Genomic DNA, 19,705 nt, shown 5'->3' on the forward strand with positions numbered 1-19,705 from the left:
ACAGTTGTCTTCTACAGAGTAAGTGTATCTCAAATTTAGCCTGTAGCTGGATTACCCAGGTCCTGGCTCCTCCATCAAAACAAAGCAGCCTTTCTTCCAGGCAGCTAGCTGATTAGGAAGAAATCAAAGCAAAGCAAAGCAGCCCTTCACAAGGGCAGGTCTTATCTCCCCAGATTAGCATCTCTATCTGTTGAATTTCCTCTGCTCAGGCTACCGATTTCTTTAACAAATAAGAGAAGTTTAAGAAGCGGGTGGGGCATTGGAATCCGGTGCCTTTTGCCCTTGTCTGAAAAAGAGTTGACATTGACGGGAACTTGTAGATACTCTACTCTTTCATGGACTGTCTTGGTCAAGGCCAGAGTGGGCCGTATTTGAAACTGCATTTGCAAGAGGCCGTCCCTAGGTTTTGACAGGCCTGTTATCTCTTTCTGCCTAGGGCTATTGGCTGGTGGATAGACTTTTTTAGTATACTGTCTGGTCTTTTTTTCCTAGAGTGAGGCTACTTCTTTATCTGGCTCACTGCTATCACCAGCAAGGCTTTGCTGGTTATCAAGGCATGCTTAATTATCCTCATTAGTAAATGTCCTTCAGTACCCTTTTGGCCAGCAAAACTGATTGCAAATCCTATATCAGTGATCTCTGTGTCTAGTTCTTCCATATCAACATCTCTAATAAAATCAGGGGAAATGTACAATATAGGGCATTTCTCACTTTCCCTGGGACCTTTCCCTTTGAATCCCTGAGTAGGAAACCGAAACTTACAGCTCTTTAAGGTTTAGATTCTTTTATGATAATTCTTCCATTAAAGCCAGCATTTATTGAGTGTGGCTTATGTTTACAGCATCCTTGATGCTTCCTTCAATGTACTCTTACCCAAATCACTGTTACCAGGCAGCTTCACTCTTTACCTTTGTAAAAGCTGTCATGAGTATACCAATGTAGTATATAAGCTGCTGTTACGATGGGTGTTAGACATGAACATGGGTGTTAGAATGACCCATGATGGGTCATTTGCTACTATGATCTCATTAGACGCTCAGAACAGTCAGGCAGAGTAGACATTCACTGTGGGAAAGGAGCGAAGCAGGTTTAAATGTTTATTTGAGGACAAGTAGAGGAAATGTTTACATATCCTTATACCATCCTTCACAAAGCTCTTATTCATTCAGGTCACTCATACATTGCCCTGTGAAGTGGCATTTATCTCTGGTCTGCCCCACATCTGCCTTGGAATACAGAAATCTTCAGCATCCTCTGCTCTTAATTTTAAAAAGTTGACATTCTCACTCATGACCATGTCTGTGGCAGGTGTTCTTAGTCTTCAAGAAGACATGATGATGGTGATAATGGAGATCCCTAAATGACTACTGGTCATCAGAACTAACACAGGACCCTGAGGGGTAACCTCAGTGAGCAGGGCAGAGTTGACTGACACAGGGCAGAGCAGGGGGCCTGGTAAGCACTGAGGATTTCACAGTGGTCTCTCATAATGACTAGGTTCCTGGCTCCCACTGTTTACATGATAAGCATCAGGACTGCTTGGGATTCCCAAGCATTTAGGTCTTCACTTTCCATGATTGAGAGCTCTATGTGGGTTCCTAGATTTTAGAGACAGCTTGGGAGCTAGCTAGGGTTTATTTGTTTTGTTAGTATCAGTTAGATAGGCCTCTTTTGTTGGTTTGTTTGTTTTAATGTGATAATTTTATTAACTTTTGAGAATTTCTTTCCATGTATTTTGATCATATTTACTCCCATTCTTCTCCCAACTCCTCCCAAATCTACCCCTCTTCCTCCTTAAATCCTCTAAACTTTAAGCCCTCTATAGATTTGTTTGTTTGTATATTTGTTTGCTTTAAGTACCCCAACAAGTTCCAAGTTTTCCTGCCAACATACATTTGGACATGAGACCACCCACTGGAGATGGTTGCTCTATCAGGGTCTACATCCTTGAAAACAAAATGATTTATCCCTTTTCAAGAACCTCCAGTGTTCATAGTTCCTTAATTATGGGTGGAGGATTGGGAATCCCTTCCAGTTCTATACTTGCACATTGACTGGGTTGATCTTGACCAAAACTGCTGTGTGTCTATGAATGCCATGGTCCTGTCATGTCCAGAAGACTCAGTTCTGCTCCTGTTCTTTCTCACCTCTGGTTCTACCTCCTCTTCAGTGTTTCCAAGAAGTAAGTGTGTGTGTGTGTGTGTGTGTGTGTGTGTGTGTGTGTGTGTGTATGAAGGTATGAAGATATAGATGTCCCATTTGTGACTAAGCACAGTGAGATTGTTCTCAGAAAACATCAATACCAACCAACTCCTATGGTTTGAAGGACACATCTGAAAGCTGGATTCTTTACCAAGTAAAGAAAGCATCTATTTATTCCCTGAGCTCATGGCTGTGTTTTACTGACTTTGAAGAATTCTGAAACCTGGAAAGAGGGAAGCACATAAAATTCTTATTTCCTGGTTTTTGTGAAAATGGCACAATTTAGAAATGTCCACTTTCTGCCAGTAACAATCACAGGAAACTAGATGCTTTTCTGTAAGCAAGATGAGCATGTTCAAATAAATTTTCCTTGTTATCTTTTGTACCAAACTAGCTTTATTAGCTCATACTATCAGCCTATACTCTGTGGATAATTATTTCTGAGGACCTTGATTACATTATATGCTTATTACTGAGCTTTGGATGAACAAAAAACAGATTTCTATGAGAAGGCTCTATTATGTTCTGGGTGCAAAGGACAGCTTTCAATCGTACTGATTTTAGAAGACAGAAAGTCCATCAAATCATTTCACCAGATTTATTACTGAAAATAAGTTAGCTTCTGTCATAGGCATGATGGCTTTACTCTCTGAACTCTAGTTGAAATGTATTTCTTGCTTCTGTAACAGTACCTTAGTGTCAGGCCATGAGCATATGTCAAGAGGTTTAGGAAGTTTGTTTTACTCCTCATAGGCCCAGTGTGCTCACAGAACTGCCATTTTCTACATGTGCTTTCCAAGGCCAGCCTAACTGCACATACTTGCAGTCACTGATGCCATTAACATTGAAGGATGATTTATATGTGACTTAAGTGAAAACTCATCACGTGTATTCCCTAGTCCCTGGGAAGATTCTTTTGGCGACATGCTTGGGATGAATAACTGGATTTAGTGAAATCACCTGGCCTCTCCCCAAAGCAGGTTAGGCATTGTATGTGGAAAATCACTGAGGTGTTCTGTATGGACAGTTTTGACACCACAGTCTCACATATCTGGCATATCATATATGGTGTGGGGATGTGCATCCCTGGACATATGAGACAAAGATGGTACAGCAGCTCATGCAGATGAAAAGAGCATTGTATGCAAGGAGCACCATGAACCTAGAAGCCAGTTGGTCCTCTTTGTCAGGCCAGAATTTTCTGCCCATGACCCAGAGTCATGATAAGCTTCCTTTAGTAGTTCATGTCTCAAGAACCAAGATGATCCAGAACCTAGTTTGAAATTGTACCAATAGAACATGTTAAACACAGCTAATAACTTTTCATTCACTATAGGAAATTCTGATGTTTGGTTTTATAAATGATATTTATTACTGCATACCTGATCTCAGTCACTCACTGTGTATTGCTTGCCTACCTATGAAGTGGACAGTACAGCTTCAGTTTCAGACCTGTGAGATTTGCAAGTTCCTGTTCTTCTTCACTGTGCTAGATACCAGACACAGATATATACATAGTATATATATGTATATATATATACACACTATATATATAGTGTGTGTGTGTGTGTGTGTGTATGTGTGTGTGTGTGCCTGTGTATTATCAGCAAGGCTAGCGACTTAGCTGTAATATACTCCAGAACCACTGGTAGTTACTCTCTAGAGCAGGCCAAGGGTAAGATGCAATTAAATGCCTAAGTATGACTTGCAAAATTGAGTACATATACAAAGTTAAAAACCTGGGACTCAATCCATCCAGCCAAATTACTAAAAACACAAAGTCTAAATATGCAATTTGGACAAGAATTAAAATCTGGAATCCAGGCTCGTTGCCTAGACAAAAGAATGGGGCACAGATACAAGAAAACCCTTGAAGCCCTTCCAGGCCTCTATCTGCTTGTGCCAGGGGGTCTCTGTGGGCTACCAGCCCAACCATCTGACTGAACTAGAGTATTATTTAACCATTCTGTATTTGATCCCTTGAAACCATTCTTTTACAAAATCTTTCTGCTTCATAAGCAAACTACCAGATGGCAGAATCTGGACACGACTGTGAAGACCACTTTCTGCGTCTTTATTGCTGGCAAAGTTCACGCTCTTACTGAGGCTCCAAGTCACCCATCCATGCATACCCACCTGCAAATGCTAGCACATATTAGTTATTTTAAGAGCAAAACGGAATTCACAGGAGGAGAGTTTCGTCAGAGATGAGATCAGCACATTGGTAGTCCCTTTTATCAAACTGTTCTCAACACACTGGAGGCCAGGTACACATTGCTGAGCTAGAGAAGTGGTGCCCGTCCACGTACTCCTGCTCCTTGACTATCTTTAATGTATGTGCAATTTGCATGTGTTTCTTCTCTTTCTAATCTTGTCATTTTATGTGAATGAACGCAAAATTTTATGTAATGAGTTTTAATATTCTTTTTTTTTCCTGGCTAGTCATAAGTGTGCAATTTTAGATTTAATCGAAAAAGAAATATATTGCTATCTCAGCAATAGAAAATAATAAGAATTTGAATACAAGATAAGTGTCAGCACTGTTCTGAAAAGAAAGAAGTGGAAGAAGGAAAGAGGAAGAGGATGATTGAATATTATATGATGTTAAAATGTTAAAATAGCCAGCTCCACCCTGTGCCTTTTTGGAGTACAACCAAGAGCCAAATCCTCTCCACCTCACCTCCATTTACATCTTGTAGCCACTACAACAGCAACAGAGTGGAAGTGTTGTAGGAGATTGTGTGCCTAGTCATCACAAAATACTTATGACCTGGCCCTTTATAGCTATCTCCGTGACTAATAAAACTTACTGTAGATTTGTGGTCTTTTTTTTTCCTACCTGTCTACCCCTGCCTTTCTTTCTTTCTTTTTTCTTTTTTCTTCCTTCCTTCATCCCTTCCTTCCTTCCTTCCTTCCTTTCTTTCTTTCTTTCTTTCTTTCTTTCTTTCTTTCTTTCTTTCTTTCTATTCTTTTTCTTTTTAGAAAGTTTGAATTCTGAGTTTTAAGTTCTATCCAGAAATTATATGTTTATAATCAATTCAAGTCACATATCTAGGTGACAACATCTAAACAAAAGCACTTGATGGCAGAATCCAGTGTTGTAAAGTCAAATACTAGGTTCCTTTGTTGAAATGTCTTCATGAGTAAATTCATCTTGAAACTAGAATAGTCTTTCTTGAGATACTCCAGGATAATATAAAGGAGGGAGGGTTTCCATTCTGGCTCACCGTATCCTCAGCAGGTGATGTCACTCTTTCTTCCACTGCTTATCTTTCTCCAAAGTCCAGCAGTAGGCTACTTTGAACTTAATCTGAGTGGTGACATTTTTTTTTTTGTAAGAAGTTGCAGGCTGAGTAAAAATATGGAAGAGAAGACAGTTTTAGTGGCAAGACAAGACTTACAAGGGAACAGTGATTTATGTCTGTATACTTACGACCAAATTACAGAGGAAGAATGAGAAATTCTATGTGTCTTAGTTTAGGTTTCCATTGCTATAAAGACAATGACCATGACTAGGACAATTGTTATAAAGGGAAACATTTTAGACTGCTTAGAATTTCAGAAGTTTCGTCCATTATCATCATGGCATGCAGCATGGAAACATCCTGGCAGACATGGTGATGGAGAAGGAGGGACAGTTAGCCAACCTGTCATGCTAGCACTTCAGAGGTAGAATGAGAAAGATTATGATTTCAAGTTCAGTGTCTCAAACAAATGAAGACCAGTGTGGGGCTAAATGGGAACCAATCTCATGCATGCATACATACATACATGCATACATACGTGCTCTATGAAGTCAATAGCCATGACTGTGATTCAAGAGAAAGTATTTATTGAGTTCAGTTGAAATAAGAATACACATTTATTCATTCTCCCTTTCCTTTCCATATTGGTCTGAAGATTTCCTCACCCATGCTATGGTCAACTTCTTTTCAATTTGGTAATCTCTGTTTTTCACTTTGACATTTACTTTATTTCTCATGGCTGCTTAGTCCTAAAACTAACTGTTCAATTTGTCTATTCATCTGGCCAACATGAAGCTACTTTGTCTGGCCATCCTGAAGCCATTTTGTCTTTGCTCAATAAAAAGACACTACCACTGGCCGATGGTAGGACAAAATTCTTCACTGATCAAATGGCCTAATCATTTCATGGACTTAGAGCAGTGTTTCTCAACCTTCCTAATGGTACAACTCTTTAATAGAGTTCCTCCTATTGTGGTGATCCCAATAATAAAATAATTTTTGTTGTTACTTCATAACTGTTATGAAGTTTACTATGTTTACTACATTTGTGAATCATAATGTAAACATTGTACATGTAAATATTCATGTGGAGACTAGAGATAAGCATCCTGTGGTTCATCCTCTTTGGATTTTGAAATGAGGACTCTCGGTGAATTAAGAGTTCACTAATTCAGCTAGACTGATTGGCCAGCATGTCTTACACATCTTCCAACCCCCTGCACTGGAGCTACAGGCAACATTGCTATGCCCAATGTTTTATGCGAGTGTTGGGGATGACAACTCCGGTCCTCTTGCTTGCAGGGTAACATATTACCTACTGAGAGTTTCCCTTGCCTCAGAGTGTTGTTCTGACAGTTAGTCACATTGGCCTGCGACAGTAGTCAAGCATGGCCCTTGCTCAGCTTCAGACATTAACGAAATGCAATCACCACTTGGAAGATTCTGTTTGTTTTTATGAGCTGCAATATGGAAGGGGATATACCTAATGTGATTTTTCACAGGCCTTGTCACAGGGTGACTTCCTTCTTTCATCTCCTTGATCTGAAAACAGCATTTGGCAGCCAGTAGGTGCTCCCTGAGCCTCTGGAATATGCCAGATGAGTGGTCCCATCACTCCCACATGGGATTTACTGCCATAAAATATTTGCCTGGAGCCTAGAATTGTATATATTCTGATGTTTTGCTTCATTTTACTTTATTTTATTATTTTACTAAATGCCTTAAGGTAGATTTGTGCTATTATCATATGAATCAACTATAAATCATTGCAAGTTGGTGGAATTTTAACAACAAAAGCCAGCGCAAGAACCTTAGCTGCTATTAACCTCCCACGAGCCTTCCCAGAATTAAATCATCCTTAAAGCATTCGAAATCTTAAGAAAAAAAGTTTAGATCTTTAATGCAAGTACTAATATCGCACAAATAGTATAAAAGCCCTGACCCACACGAAATTTTAATGATTCTTGCCAATTAACACTAGCCCCAAAACTGAGCTGGTATATGATTTTGCTTGACTTTCATCTGAAAATCAAATTTCTTTGAGAAGTTCACATTGTAAAAGTTGACAGTCATAAGACAAGTATCAGAGACATTCCACCTCTGGAGTTCCAGGTCTAAATAAAGCTCCTTTGTTGTTTACAGTCTTCATGTGTAATGCCACGAACCCAAAAGACCTGCAGAGAACTTTGGGTCTCTGTAATTCTCATTTTAATTCTTAACCTACATGTTGTAATTTTTATATTTAAGTAAAGCATGATGAGATTGTAAAGATATAATTTAGGGTATTCAATATAGAGTGAGGTTTTATCAAAATGTCTAAAATTGAACCCTCAGGGTAGGACTTTTGCCATATAACACACAATGACATCAAGGCCTGTGCCTTGTCCCCAAGACCCTGCTCCCTGCCGCCAGCTGCTTGTAGTGAACATTTGCCAAAGCAGAGGAAGCCATCACAAAGAAACTCTTAAGTCATTCCTTTAACCTCGCTTCTAGCTTGCTGCAAATCAATGGCTTTCTGGTTCTTTTTCTATCCCATCATAACTGAGGAACTTACCAGGTTCCTGTCATCATGAGGAGATAAATCACGCTGTCTGTGTTCTAAGTGATGGGACTAGGGTCCTTTCTCTGCTTCCCCATAGTGAATTACTGCCAAGGACTGTCCATGATCCAAGTCGTGTCTCCTGAATCATCCATCAATTATGTTCCACACTTACTTCCAACAAAAACTGTCTATAGTCCTGCCCAAAGGTGTGTGTGTCTATGTCTGTGTGTGTCTGTGTGTTTGTGTGTGCATCTGTTGTATGTGTGAGCATCATGTGGTGTATGCACATGTATGTGTACATTTTCATATGCTGCTGAGATAAATGGATGACATTGAGTTCCCCGTTCTGTCACTCTGTTTGGTCCCTTTGAGACATTTTCTCATTGAACTTGAAGCTATACAAGAAGCCTATACAGCAAGTCTCAGCTATCCTCCTGTCTCTGTACCCACACCAGCACTTAGGTGACAGATTCATACAGCCACCCTTGAATGTTGATATGGGTGCTGGGGATCTGAATATATGTTTGCACACAAATGTTCTCACCCATTGCCCCATCTCCTCAACCCTACTCTCTGGTTTTTAAGGAAATAGGTCAGAGCTTTGAAAAGAAAACACCTGCAGGTTAATAAGGTGCTGTATAACTATGTATTTAAGCTTTGGTCAGTGATGCTGGCCAGGAGGCAGTGCTGTTGATAGAGTAGCTGCTGTCACCTGTATTATGTCACCCTGTAAGGATGTGAGTGTTCCCCCTCTTTTATAGAGCTTTCAGTTTTCTAATCAGGAATGTATCTAAATGTTGGCAAGTTATCTAAAAATAATATACATTATATATTATTTATTATATATTGAGGTTTCAAGACAGGGTTCCTCTGTGTAGCCCTGGCTGTCCTGGATCTCGCTCTGTAGACCAGGCTGGCCTCAAGTACACAAAGATCATCCTGCCCCTGTCTCCCCTGTGCTCAAATTAAAGGTGTATGCCAGCAATACCCAGCTAACAAAGAATATTTTTAAAATGGTGAAATGTGCTTGTATTTGCAACCTGAAGATACAGTGGACATTGCCAAGAAGTTGGAGTAGAAGGGTCTGTCCAAGGGTTGAATATTATGAACCAAAACTTCAGGCTTATTTCATTTGATATAAAAAGCAAACCCCTCTGTCCTAGTCTGTGTCCTGTTGCTGTGAAGGGACACTATGACCACGGCAACTCTTATAAAGGAAAGCATTTAATTGGGGCTGGCTTACAGATTTATAGGCATAGTCCATTATCAACAGTCTCTAAGTTTGCAGCTGAACACAGAAGTACTAGATAAAACCACTCTCTCTGGCTGTTAACGGATGACTTGAAACAATCCTTCCCATGCCTCTGTTCATGATGCCTCCACAGTGATGTCTTTCTAGTCTACCTGCGGTTCAAGGCTCAAATATAAAGCCAGTTGTCCAACTAAGTCTTTGCACATTAGTGGTATTCAAAGTTTGTGCCCCTCTTTGGCTTGTCCTTCGTCATACACCACGTGGTGCATTCCTGGTGGAGGTGACTTTTCCATCTACCTACCCCAGGACCTTTACTCACCTGACTGTATCAAACTGTAAGAAAATCATTACTCAGTGGGAGTAGTGTTGGGTAAAGAACTTCTCCACTGTTCTGCTTAAAATCACACACATCAAAGACAGGTGTCCATAGTTTTAATTGCCATTCTGAATCACTGTGAATTGAGAAAGACCCTCAGGCTCTATCAACTGTGATCCAGAAAGACAACAATGAAGCTGGTTAGAAATTAGTGACTGGAGAAATTCCTCATGAAGAAACTGAGAATGGCTGGCATGTTGTGGATACTTGAGTTGTTCTCGGCTTTCTTATCCTTGTTCAGACCATCTCTGCAGCTCGTCTCTCTTGAAATCCGTTCTTGTAGCTCTGAGTTGACTCAGTGCCATCGGCTGTGAAAGGAGCCAGGCTGTGGAGTCTAACACATACAAAGTCCAAGTCTGTTTTGTATCTTAATGGCTCCAGGACCATGGGTGGGTGACTTGGGTTAATTGTAACTCTACATCTTCGTATCTTAAACAAGGATGATAAAATGTGTTAAAAAGATTAAATGAGCAGACATATGTACAACACCTAGCACACTGCCAGACGTAGTAACTGTTTGAGTCCTGAATAAATCAGACTCACTGTGAAGATACTTAGAATGGATTTAAGCTGAGTTTAGACAGAGCAATGCAGGCTGAAGCAAGATGAATGCTAGAAAGTTGGTATTTTTTTGTGAGTGTCAGTGTTGAATGGTTAAGCATTTCAGTTAAACTCAGCATCAGAATGTAGAACAGTGGTTCTCAGCCTTTCTAATCTGCAAACTTTAGTGCAGTTCCTCATGCTGCGATGACTTAACCATAAAATTGTTTCATTGCTAGTTCATAGCTGTAATTTTGCCATTATGAACCATAATGTTAATATCTGATATGCAGGATATCTGACTTGTGACAGTAAAGGGGATGGATCCACAATTTGAGATCCATTGATGTAGAGGTTTGAAAACTACAAAGTGTTTGCTCAGAGTAGAGTCAGATTCCTTCTCAGTATAGAGTTGGTTTCCATGTGCACTACTGTCCAGGTGGCTGGCACATTAACAGAATAGCTGAGACAACCCAATCTAAGCCTGGAGTACTGGTTCCACAGCTTCACCCTGCCTCTCTGCAAATGCACAGGCTGTTTTTCCAGATCACTCTACAGGGCTGCATGGATAGGAATCCAGACCATACTGGCCCAGCATGCCTAGATCAAACTGTTTTTCCACAGGGAAGATGGGGAAATGTTTTGGTTCTGTGGGCCACACAATCCCTGAGGCTTATTCTTGTTTGATATTTTAAGTAACCCTTTGAAAATATGAAGGCCATTCTTAAGGAAAACTAGGGCACAAGTCAAACTGTCCCACAGACCATAATTTGTGGATAAGAAATTCAAGACCTTGGAAGGAAGGGGGGGATGGAAGGTTAGGTTTCAACCTTGACGCACCAATGCCTTCCTTAGAGAGCAGGAAAAAACACCTCATTACTTCTTTTTGATGTTGGAAACATTAATTTGGTTGTTTTGCTTTGGTGGTACAGGGCATGCTGTAGTTGGATTCTTAAGTTATCTTGTAGCGAGACCTCGTCACACTGTATCCCATTGGGAGCTGATGAGGAGTGCTTTAAAACAGATGGAGCACAGACTGCAGAGATGGAAAACACAGAAGAAAGAGCTGTGTGAACGAAATATTTAATCATAACATGAAAAACTCCTCGTGGCAACTTTTCCATTATGTTAAATCGCACTCATTTCCATGCATTTTGAGCATGTGTTTAAAAACAAAGGTTGTAATCTGCCTTCCTCATGCTCATCCCATGGATTTCTGATTCCCTCCTTGCAGGACTATGACTTGAGCCAGCTCCAGCAACCAGATACTGTGGAGCCTGATGCGATCAAGCCCGTGGGAATCAGGCGGCTAGACGAGAGACCTATCCATGCTGAACCGCAGTATCCAGTCCGATCTGCAGCCCCACATCCTGGAGATATTGGGGACTTCATTAATGAGGTACAGAAAGACTCACTTTCTTTTTTAAAATTTGTATTTTATTAGTGCATGTTGACTACAGAATGAGTTTCACTGTTATTTTATGTGTAATGTGTTTTCTTTATTCACCCCATTACATCTCGTGACCACCTGACACCTGCTGATTTTCCTTCTCCTCCCATGGAGTACCCCTTCTGCTTATATGTTTTTGTGGTGAGCCAAAGTGTTTAGTTAGTGTTAGTTACATGAGTGTGGGTGAAGGGCTATTTATAGGAGCATTGACAACTAGCCAGTGGCTACACTCACTTTCTTGTAGAGCATTTTACTGTATGCTTATGGTTAGATTTCTGTGAGCTACACATTTGGACACAGCTATTGAGTACAATTCATTAAAGTGTCATTATTTTTAAATTTATCATTATATGAGAACAGTTATGACTTCAGTGGCAGAATAAAATGTTACCTTTAAAACTTTTAAATGTATGTATAGGTGTATATATATATGTGCAAGTGTATATGTATGTGCAAGTGTATATGTGAACCTACACTCATGTGTGTTTGGAGACCAGAGGACAACCTGGACTGACGTTCCTTAGACACTATCTAACTTGAGTTTGTGAGACAGGATTTCTCACTGAACCTGGAACTCACAATGTAGACTAGCCTGGCTGATCATGAGGCATCATGGACCGTCCCCCGTCTCCACCTCCCCAGGGCAGGATTACAAACGTATGCCATCCTGACTAGGTTTATTCCCATGGATTCTGAGGATCAAAGTGAGGTCCTCAAACTTGCAGAGGAGGCACATTATGGACAGAGGCCTGTGAGTTGTTCTGATTAACATGAATGGGAGTTATCTGTCCACAACCTGCATGCATTCAGCAGACATTAACAGTGCTCACCATTCTCTCTGAAAAGGATTTATTCTCTAGACTCCAAGCAACAGATAGACTAGTACTGTCATGCATTCTAACTTCATTTGTTAGTCTTAACAATCTACTACAATCTTTTTCTACGTCTTTTCCACACTGTACTCTTTGAGCTTCCAACTGGTGAGAATCCACTACATACCCATTAACTCTATCAAAGGAGGTTAGCTGGAAGAATGGCTAAGTTAAATACCATGTGACTTGAACACTGGCTTGTCGAGGAGGTTGAAAAGCCTCTGTGTGAGGGAGTTAATTCTCTGCTGGATACAACCAGCACACTCTCACTGTCAGAATTCTCTGTAATTCTTTATTTCATTGATAGAGAGAGCCTAGCTACAACTGATGCTAAAGTTTTGACAGAGAATAATTTGTGCTTCTTCTGCGTAAATCCAGGCCAGGCTTTTACTCACTTTCTCTCTCAGGATTTTTATTGTTCATATAGGACAGTAGCAGGTATTGATACTGACTGAATATATAGCAGTAATTGTGTTCTTTGCCCAAATGCTGGGCACTCCAAGACTGGTCTCTAATGAATCACAATGTTTGAGGTGGCTATTGCATGTGGCTTTGATCATGTGTTGAGTAGCCTCTTGTTTTGAAGGCTTTATTGACACTATTAAACAATATATAAATGTCACCAATCTACTATAAAGTTTCATATATAGTAAGCTTTGAAATAGGGGCTGGCAAAAATGGCTCTGTGGGTAAAGGCACTTGGCACCAAGTCTGATGATCTGAGTTTGATTCCTGGAATCCTCATGGTAGAAGGAGAGAACTGACCCTCACACAGTGCTGTCTCACCTACACACACACACACACACACACACACACACACACTCCCCATACAATAAAGAAATTGTAACAAGAGTAACTGATTTAACAAAGTTTTTGAACAGGGTTGGAGTGTTCCTCAGCATCTGTGACTGCCCAGTGCTGTCTGTACCTAGATACAAAGAGGCTGCTTTCCAGACGTGTTTACTTCTGTTCAGCAGGGAGCAGGTTGATTTGTAGCAGATGTAGATTAAGACCTTATGGGGGGTTTAAATGCCAGTATCTCCCCCTTTCTCTAACCTATGTGCTGACTTGCCCTGTTCTTTTTACTCACAGACCTGCTCAGAGACCGTTCCAGGAACTCAGGCATAGCATTAGATCTTTTCCTTTGTGTAAGAGAACTTAATGGGCTTGTATCTGATCTGTTGTGTATTGTTCTAAGAAAATGTTGTTATGTCATCCCCCTTATTATTGGGTTTTAAAATATAATGACTTTTAGACCTGCAGGTGTAAGGACTGGATTTTCTGGCAATCCAGAGTTTTGATGAGTAGAATTCTAAACATTAGGTGTTTCTGCATAGTTCTTGGTGTCTGCTCACTATGTGGGTCAGTCCCAGCCCTGATAATCTTTTCTATCAAGCACTTTTGTAAGGCTAATCGGAGCCTAACTTTTGCCTCTTTCCTTCTTCCCCATGTTCTTTTCTTAAACTGCAGCCCTTAGGAGATGTTTGAAATCTCTCCAAAGCATGATGTTTTTGAGCAGGAAAATCTCATACATCCCTGCCCACCTGGAAGGCTCCCCTAGCCATAAGGATCCAATACAAACATCCTGTCTACAAAACTGTCCTTGATATGTCTGGGAAGACCCAATGATGCTTCTCCTGACACAATGGTCCCCAGCTTCCTGGAGTGTGACTGGAAGTAGTCTATCTGCCATCCAAGAGTGTGTCGATATTCTCTCTTCAATTCAAGGGTGCAACTGTCAATATTTTTGTCTTCTGAGAATATGGGTTCTCTAGAGCAAGGGCTATTCCTTGTTCTGTGTGACTGAGCTGTGACACTCAGTGCTTTACATGTAGTAAGTGTGTTTTCCCTTAAAATCTTGCCATGTGTTGGTAGGGACATCAGCCCATCCATCTTTAGTCAAGGAGCCTCTGTTCACTATTGAAGTTATGCTTAACCTAAACAGAAGAAGGCTTCCCATGCAAGGGTAGTACTTGGTGTTGCAGCTTCCTCTGCAGTCCCTTGCCAGCCTGCATATTGAAGAGCATTTGAAGTGGCTTTAACTGTATTTTTTACACTTGCCTTGTAATTGGATTCTGTTCCTCTAGCCTCAAACTGGCTTTTCCTTTCTGAAGTCTTGCCAAGCCAGAAAGGGTCAGTGACACAGACTAGAGATAGGTGCTGTCCAGTCTTACCCAACCTTATCTGGGGTTTAACTCTCTTCATAAAACAGACCATGGTTCCTTTCAGCCTCCCTTTGATGTTTTCTGTGGCCCTAGAAATGGGTCAGTATTCCTGGGGTGAGTGGTTGGTATAGTGAGTGTTGTGTTAGTTAATGAATGAATAAGCAGGTGAAAGGGTTCCACCAGTAGTCATTTTCAAAATAACAGCAAATGCATGAAACAGAGTATTATCTCAAGACACAGAAATAAGACAAACAGGAACCACAAATGTGCCTAGAAATGTCCCTTTGAGGACCAGAGAAGTAACTGTAGATTGTGCAAAGCCCTTGGATAGTACCCCAGCATCACAAAAAATGTCTGATGGCATACACCTATAGTCCCAGCACTCAGCAGTGGCAGGAGACAAATCAACTCATTCTTGGCTACGTAGTGATTTTCAGGTCAGGTTTGGATATTGGAAACCTTGTCTCAAAAAGCCAAAATAATAACAGCAAAAATGTTTCTACAGTTAAAGGCAGGAGACAACTCCAAGCATGTTTGTCAGGAGCCAGGCAAGGGCACAGGTTAAAGAGGCTTAAAACAACAAGAAGAGAGTACAAGGAATATGATGGTTCTGTAGGCCAAGGAAGGGAGATTAGGACTCCCTGGAAGTCACAAAATTTTCAGAAGCACCATGCAGATTTTTCCATCCTAGGCAACTATTAAGACTTCTTCAATATCTTTCATTAACTTGGCAAACAAAAATAAATGTATTTCGAAACATTTGAAGGCACCTGGAAAGAACTCCAGCACCCTTTGTAAAAACATTGCAAATACAAACAAATTCATTTATCTCCAGGTCTTATTTGATTTAGCAAAGGACCAAATGTTCCAAAGGAAGAATAATACAGCAGTGATTATAATTGGAGCACTTTTATAGATATAAGGAATAGGGAAGCTCATGAGAACATTTTCTAGCTTGTTTATTTAAGTAATGAATGAATGTTGCCTTGACTCTGATAAGCAAACTTATTTCTAGTCAAGCAGGTAGAGTAGAGCAAGACACCTGTTTTTGGATCTTAGTGAGAATTTAATTCTGTTTGCATTTTCAAATGTGACCTTCAGAGGGTAAGAAAATTGTAATAAATTGATTTCATCTCAACTCCTTAGTAGATATTAGCATACCTCCAGTAACTGCAATAATCTCACATGCTCCTGTCTTCGAGGAATCAGAACCATGTGTGCCCTTCTGTGAAGAGACTGACTTCTGATTTACACTGCTTAAAGCATCTGGGATAGTCTCGTAGAATAATTTCTTGTAACTACTGAAGCTTTTTTTTTTTTTTTTTTTGGTTTTTCAAGACAGGGTTTCTCTGTGTAGCTCTGGCTATCCTGGAACTCACTCTGTAGACCAGGCTGGCCTCAAACTCAGAAATCTGTCTGCCTCTGCCTCCCAAGTGCTGGGACTAAAGGCATGCGCCACCACCGCCCACTACTTAAACTGCCCCTTTCTCTTACTAATTATCCTTTGATTGTCTATTTTGAGACATCTTATTTTGCTCCTAGATGACTGAGGAGCTTGTGTGAGTTCAAATCCAGCTCACATTGTACCAGGTCAAGATCCTTGAACGGAGTCTCTTGGTTTCCAGTTATCTTATTTGTAACAGGAGATTAAATAGAGCCTTCTCCTAAGGTTGTAGTGAGAACTTAATAAAATAGCATGTATGTCGTGATGGCTGTGGCACATGCCTCTCATCCTACCTCTCAGGAGGCAGAGGCAGGTGAATATCTCACTTCAAGGCCAGCCAGGTCTACAGAGTGAGCTCCAGGACGGACAGGGCTCCACAGAGAAACCCTGACTCAAGAACCAAAACAACAGCAACAAATAGATGCTGTGTGTAAAATACTTGGCCCAAGACACGCCATATAGTAGTCTCTTAATTAGTCTCTTCTTAATGATAGAAATGCAGTCATGATTATTGGAGACAAATTATTTTTTAGGAATAAAAGATTTTCAATGGTCCTTAAAAATAAAATAATTAAATCTCTCATTTTAAAATAATCACATTTTAAATAACTTAAATTCCCCATAAAGAAGTTAATAATGTTAGCTTAGATATATAATGTAGAATGGTATAATAGAAGAGAGAAGCAGAGATAGAAGAATTAGATGGTCCAATTATGCCCACTTATATTTTTCATTTTATGTATTCATTTATTTTTGTTTATTTGACTTTTGAGGCAGGTTCTCTCTATGTTGTACTGGCTGTACTGGTGCTATGCAGACTAGGCTATCCTCGCTCTCACAGAGATCTGCCTGCCTCTGCCTCCTGAGGACTGCGATTAAAGGCATATACCACCACACCTGATCCCAACTATATTTTAACCATAGATACTAAAAGGTTCTCTAAACAGAGTACATACCATGACAGTTGGAGAAAAACAAGCAAACAAACAAACAACAACAACAGAAACCCTAAGTCCAGAGCAGTAGAGGAAAGTTTACTTTGTAGAAGAGAAGCCAAAGCTCAGATACTATTGTAAAAAGCAGAATGTGAGTTCAAAAGAGCCTCAGCAGGAAGGAGCCTCATAGTTTGAAGTGACCCAAACAAGATGGAGAAGAGAAACTCAAGCCCAGCATTTTCAGTGCGTTGATATGTGAATAAGTGAATGGATGGATGCAGGATGGATGAGTAGATAAGTGATGGGCTAAATGCATAGATAAGGTATGTTAATCATATGAAATATGCAGAGGAGCATTAGAGTCACATTCCAGTTAGAAGGAATGAATACGCAAATAGAAGCTGTACACAGAGCACAACTTTGGAGTTTGGGAAACTGGTACTTCAGTAGCTGTTCAGGTTGAGGACAGTGGAAACAGACAGGGTCTAGGATCACTGAGGGTTTCTCTGAAGAGTGTTAATTTCTGTCTTATAGATTACCTAGACATCAGACAGACCTTGAAAAACCACCATCTAATTCTTCTATTTCTGTGTCTTTCTTCTGTTATTTACTTAAACTTTTAATCAATTTTAGCTTTCTTAAATAAAGGTAATTGGTTTTATTTTCAGTAAGTGGCTGTGCACCTATTGAAAGCCATCTTTCATACCCCTGGTGACCTTCTCTTATGTATGCAGACCTTAAAAAGCACAGTGAAGGTTTTGCCTGCAGGAACTGATACCACATCAGTGAGAGACCAACAGTCATCCAACGAAGGGAGCTGGAGTTCTGAGATGAGAAGAACAGGAGGTGTCCCTTTTGCTCTGCTGCTGGCAGGACATGAGGAGCTGAGGCAAAGCTATAGCACAAAGGCTACAGAAGACGGGTGACAGGAGATCAGTGGCTCTCTTTCTCGTTCCATCCCTCTTCTGTTCCTCTCTGTAGAGTGTCTTTATACTTCCCATCAAAGTAAGTCTCCACCCCAAAAGCATAGAGTCCAAAGTCTATAAATATGAGCTCAACAAGAAGTAGCCACAGCTTGCACTCTGCAGAGGACCTGAGACTTCAGAAAATTGATAAAGGCACACAGATAAATTTATCTAGGGTTCAGGATCTTCTGCTCTGTGAAAGGTGAACCAAGAAACCAAGTATATATTTCTAAATTGAGTCAAACCAAGAGAAACACATGGTTAGTTTTTAGATTTAGTAACAGTACTTTATACATCAAGGGAAAGAGTCTCCATAACCAAGAATAAAGGTGTACATAAGGGATCCAGAAGATTCTGCTGCCCTGGGTTTATTCTGTAGTCTCTGACCAAATGGCTAGAATCAACAATTTTTCAGAACTTGACTGTGACCTGTTTAGTAAGTACCTCATTCAGAAGAATCTCATTCTATTCTGAAGAGTACCATTTTATTCTGAAGAACAAACCAATACCATACTGTGGAAGGGGCTTAAAGTTCTTGATCTCTGCCTGGAAAGATAGCTTACCAAGAATTCTTTTAGGACAGTGGTTTCACCTTTTCATAATTACAAACCCAAAGACAGCATACCATGCCCTGCATTGCACAGTTTCCTCTCACTAATCATGTTATGGCTTTAAATCCTTTTTAAAAGCAATGAATACAGATGCAAAACTACCATGGTGCTCAGAAACTAACTCGTGTACTGAAATGTATATTTTTCAAAATGAAAAGAATATTTAAGATTCTCAACACTGGGTGTGGGGATAGATTACCTCCAGCATTGCAATGATCTTAAGGAGTTGCTGAATTAAATCTTTTAGACATTTGTTGAAGAGACTTGGAGTCTTCTGACATGCCAGTGAGAATTTGCAGAATGCATCACTTGAGCACAGAAACATATGTCATCAGGTTTCAGTCCCAGAATCCAGATGTACTTGAATCCCTGCCATCCTGCCATTGACTCTTTTAGGATATGGTATTATATATCACAGATTGGCCTTGAACTCCTTGAGGTGGCTACACAAGCATTTCAAGAAAAACCTTCAATATCCTCTCCTACCACCTCTGCCTATGGGCTGCTCTGGTTACAGGTGAGCACCACCAAACTAGTTAAGGCAGTGCTAGAGAATCAAACACAGGGCTTCTTACATGCTGGGCAAACTCTTTACCAACATACCATCTGTATAACATCTGCAACCAAAACTTAATACTTGTTTTAAGAACTTTTCTAGAAGTTCTTTATACTAGAAATTTACATGAAGCTTTTTAAAATTTTTCTTCTGGGATCTGTTTCATAGATCAAAGTTAGATGATACTGAACTAAAAGAATTATTTAGTAACTATATTTGTAGTTGTTAGATTTTATAGGAAAAGGGAAAAGAGGAAGGTGATCCTACTAAGACACTATAAACTCGAAAAGGGCAGTCAGTGAATCCAGTTTGTTCATACCCAGGTCTCCAATGCATTAGAGTCCCAGAGACTCAAGCAGTGTGCCTTACATTGAATAAGCAAAAAGAATGTGAGAGAACTTTTTGGCTTCTCAACCACTGGGGCTGTAGTAATTAATTCCTATTGCTTGCTTACATCAGCAATGGCTGAACTTCTTGCTCAAGTTCCAAATCCATCAGTGGCGCTCTCTCTCTCTCTCTCTCTCTCTCTCTCTCTCTCTCTCTCTCTCTC

At 40.2% G+C, this 19,705-nt stretch overlaps 1 protein-coding gene across 1 annotated transcript in view; it reads left to right on the plus strand.

The window, feature by feature from the left end:
- Cdh2 (cadherin 2) overlaps positions 1–19,705 on the plus strand; it is a 209,848-nt gene that overhangs the window by 185,295 nt on the left and 4,848 nt on the right. The window contains exon 15 of the mRNA XM_028759514.1: positions 11,392–11,556. Within this exon, the coding sequence (XP_028615347.1) occupies positions 11,392–11,556 (165 nt within the window). The remainder of the gene's footprint in view (positions 1–11,391; positions 11,557–19,705) is intronic.

This window comes from Grammomys surdaster, unplaced genomic scaffold (genome assembly GCF_004785775.1).
Source record: "Grammomys surdaster isolate TR1022 unplaced genomic scaffold, NIH_TR_1.0 126298, whole genome shotgun sequence".
Taxonomy (NCBI): domain Eukaryota; kingdom Metazoa; phylum Chordata; class Mammalia; order Rodentia; family Muridae; genus Grammomys; species Grammomys surdaster.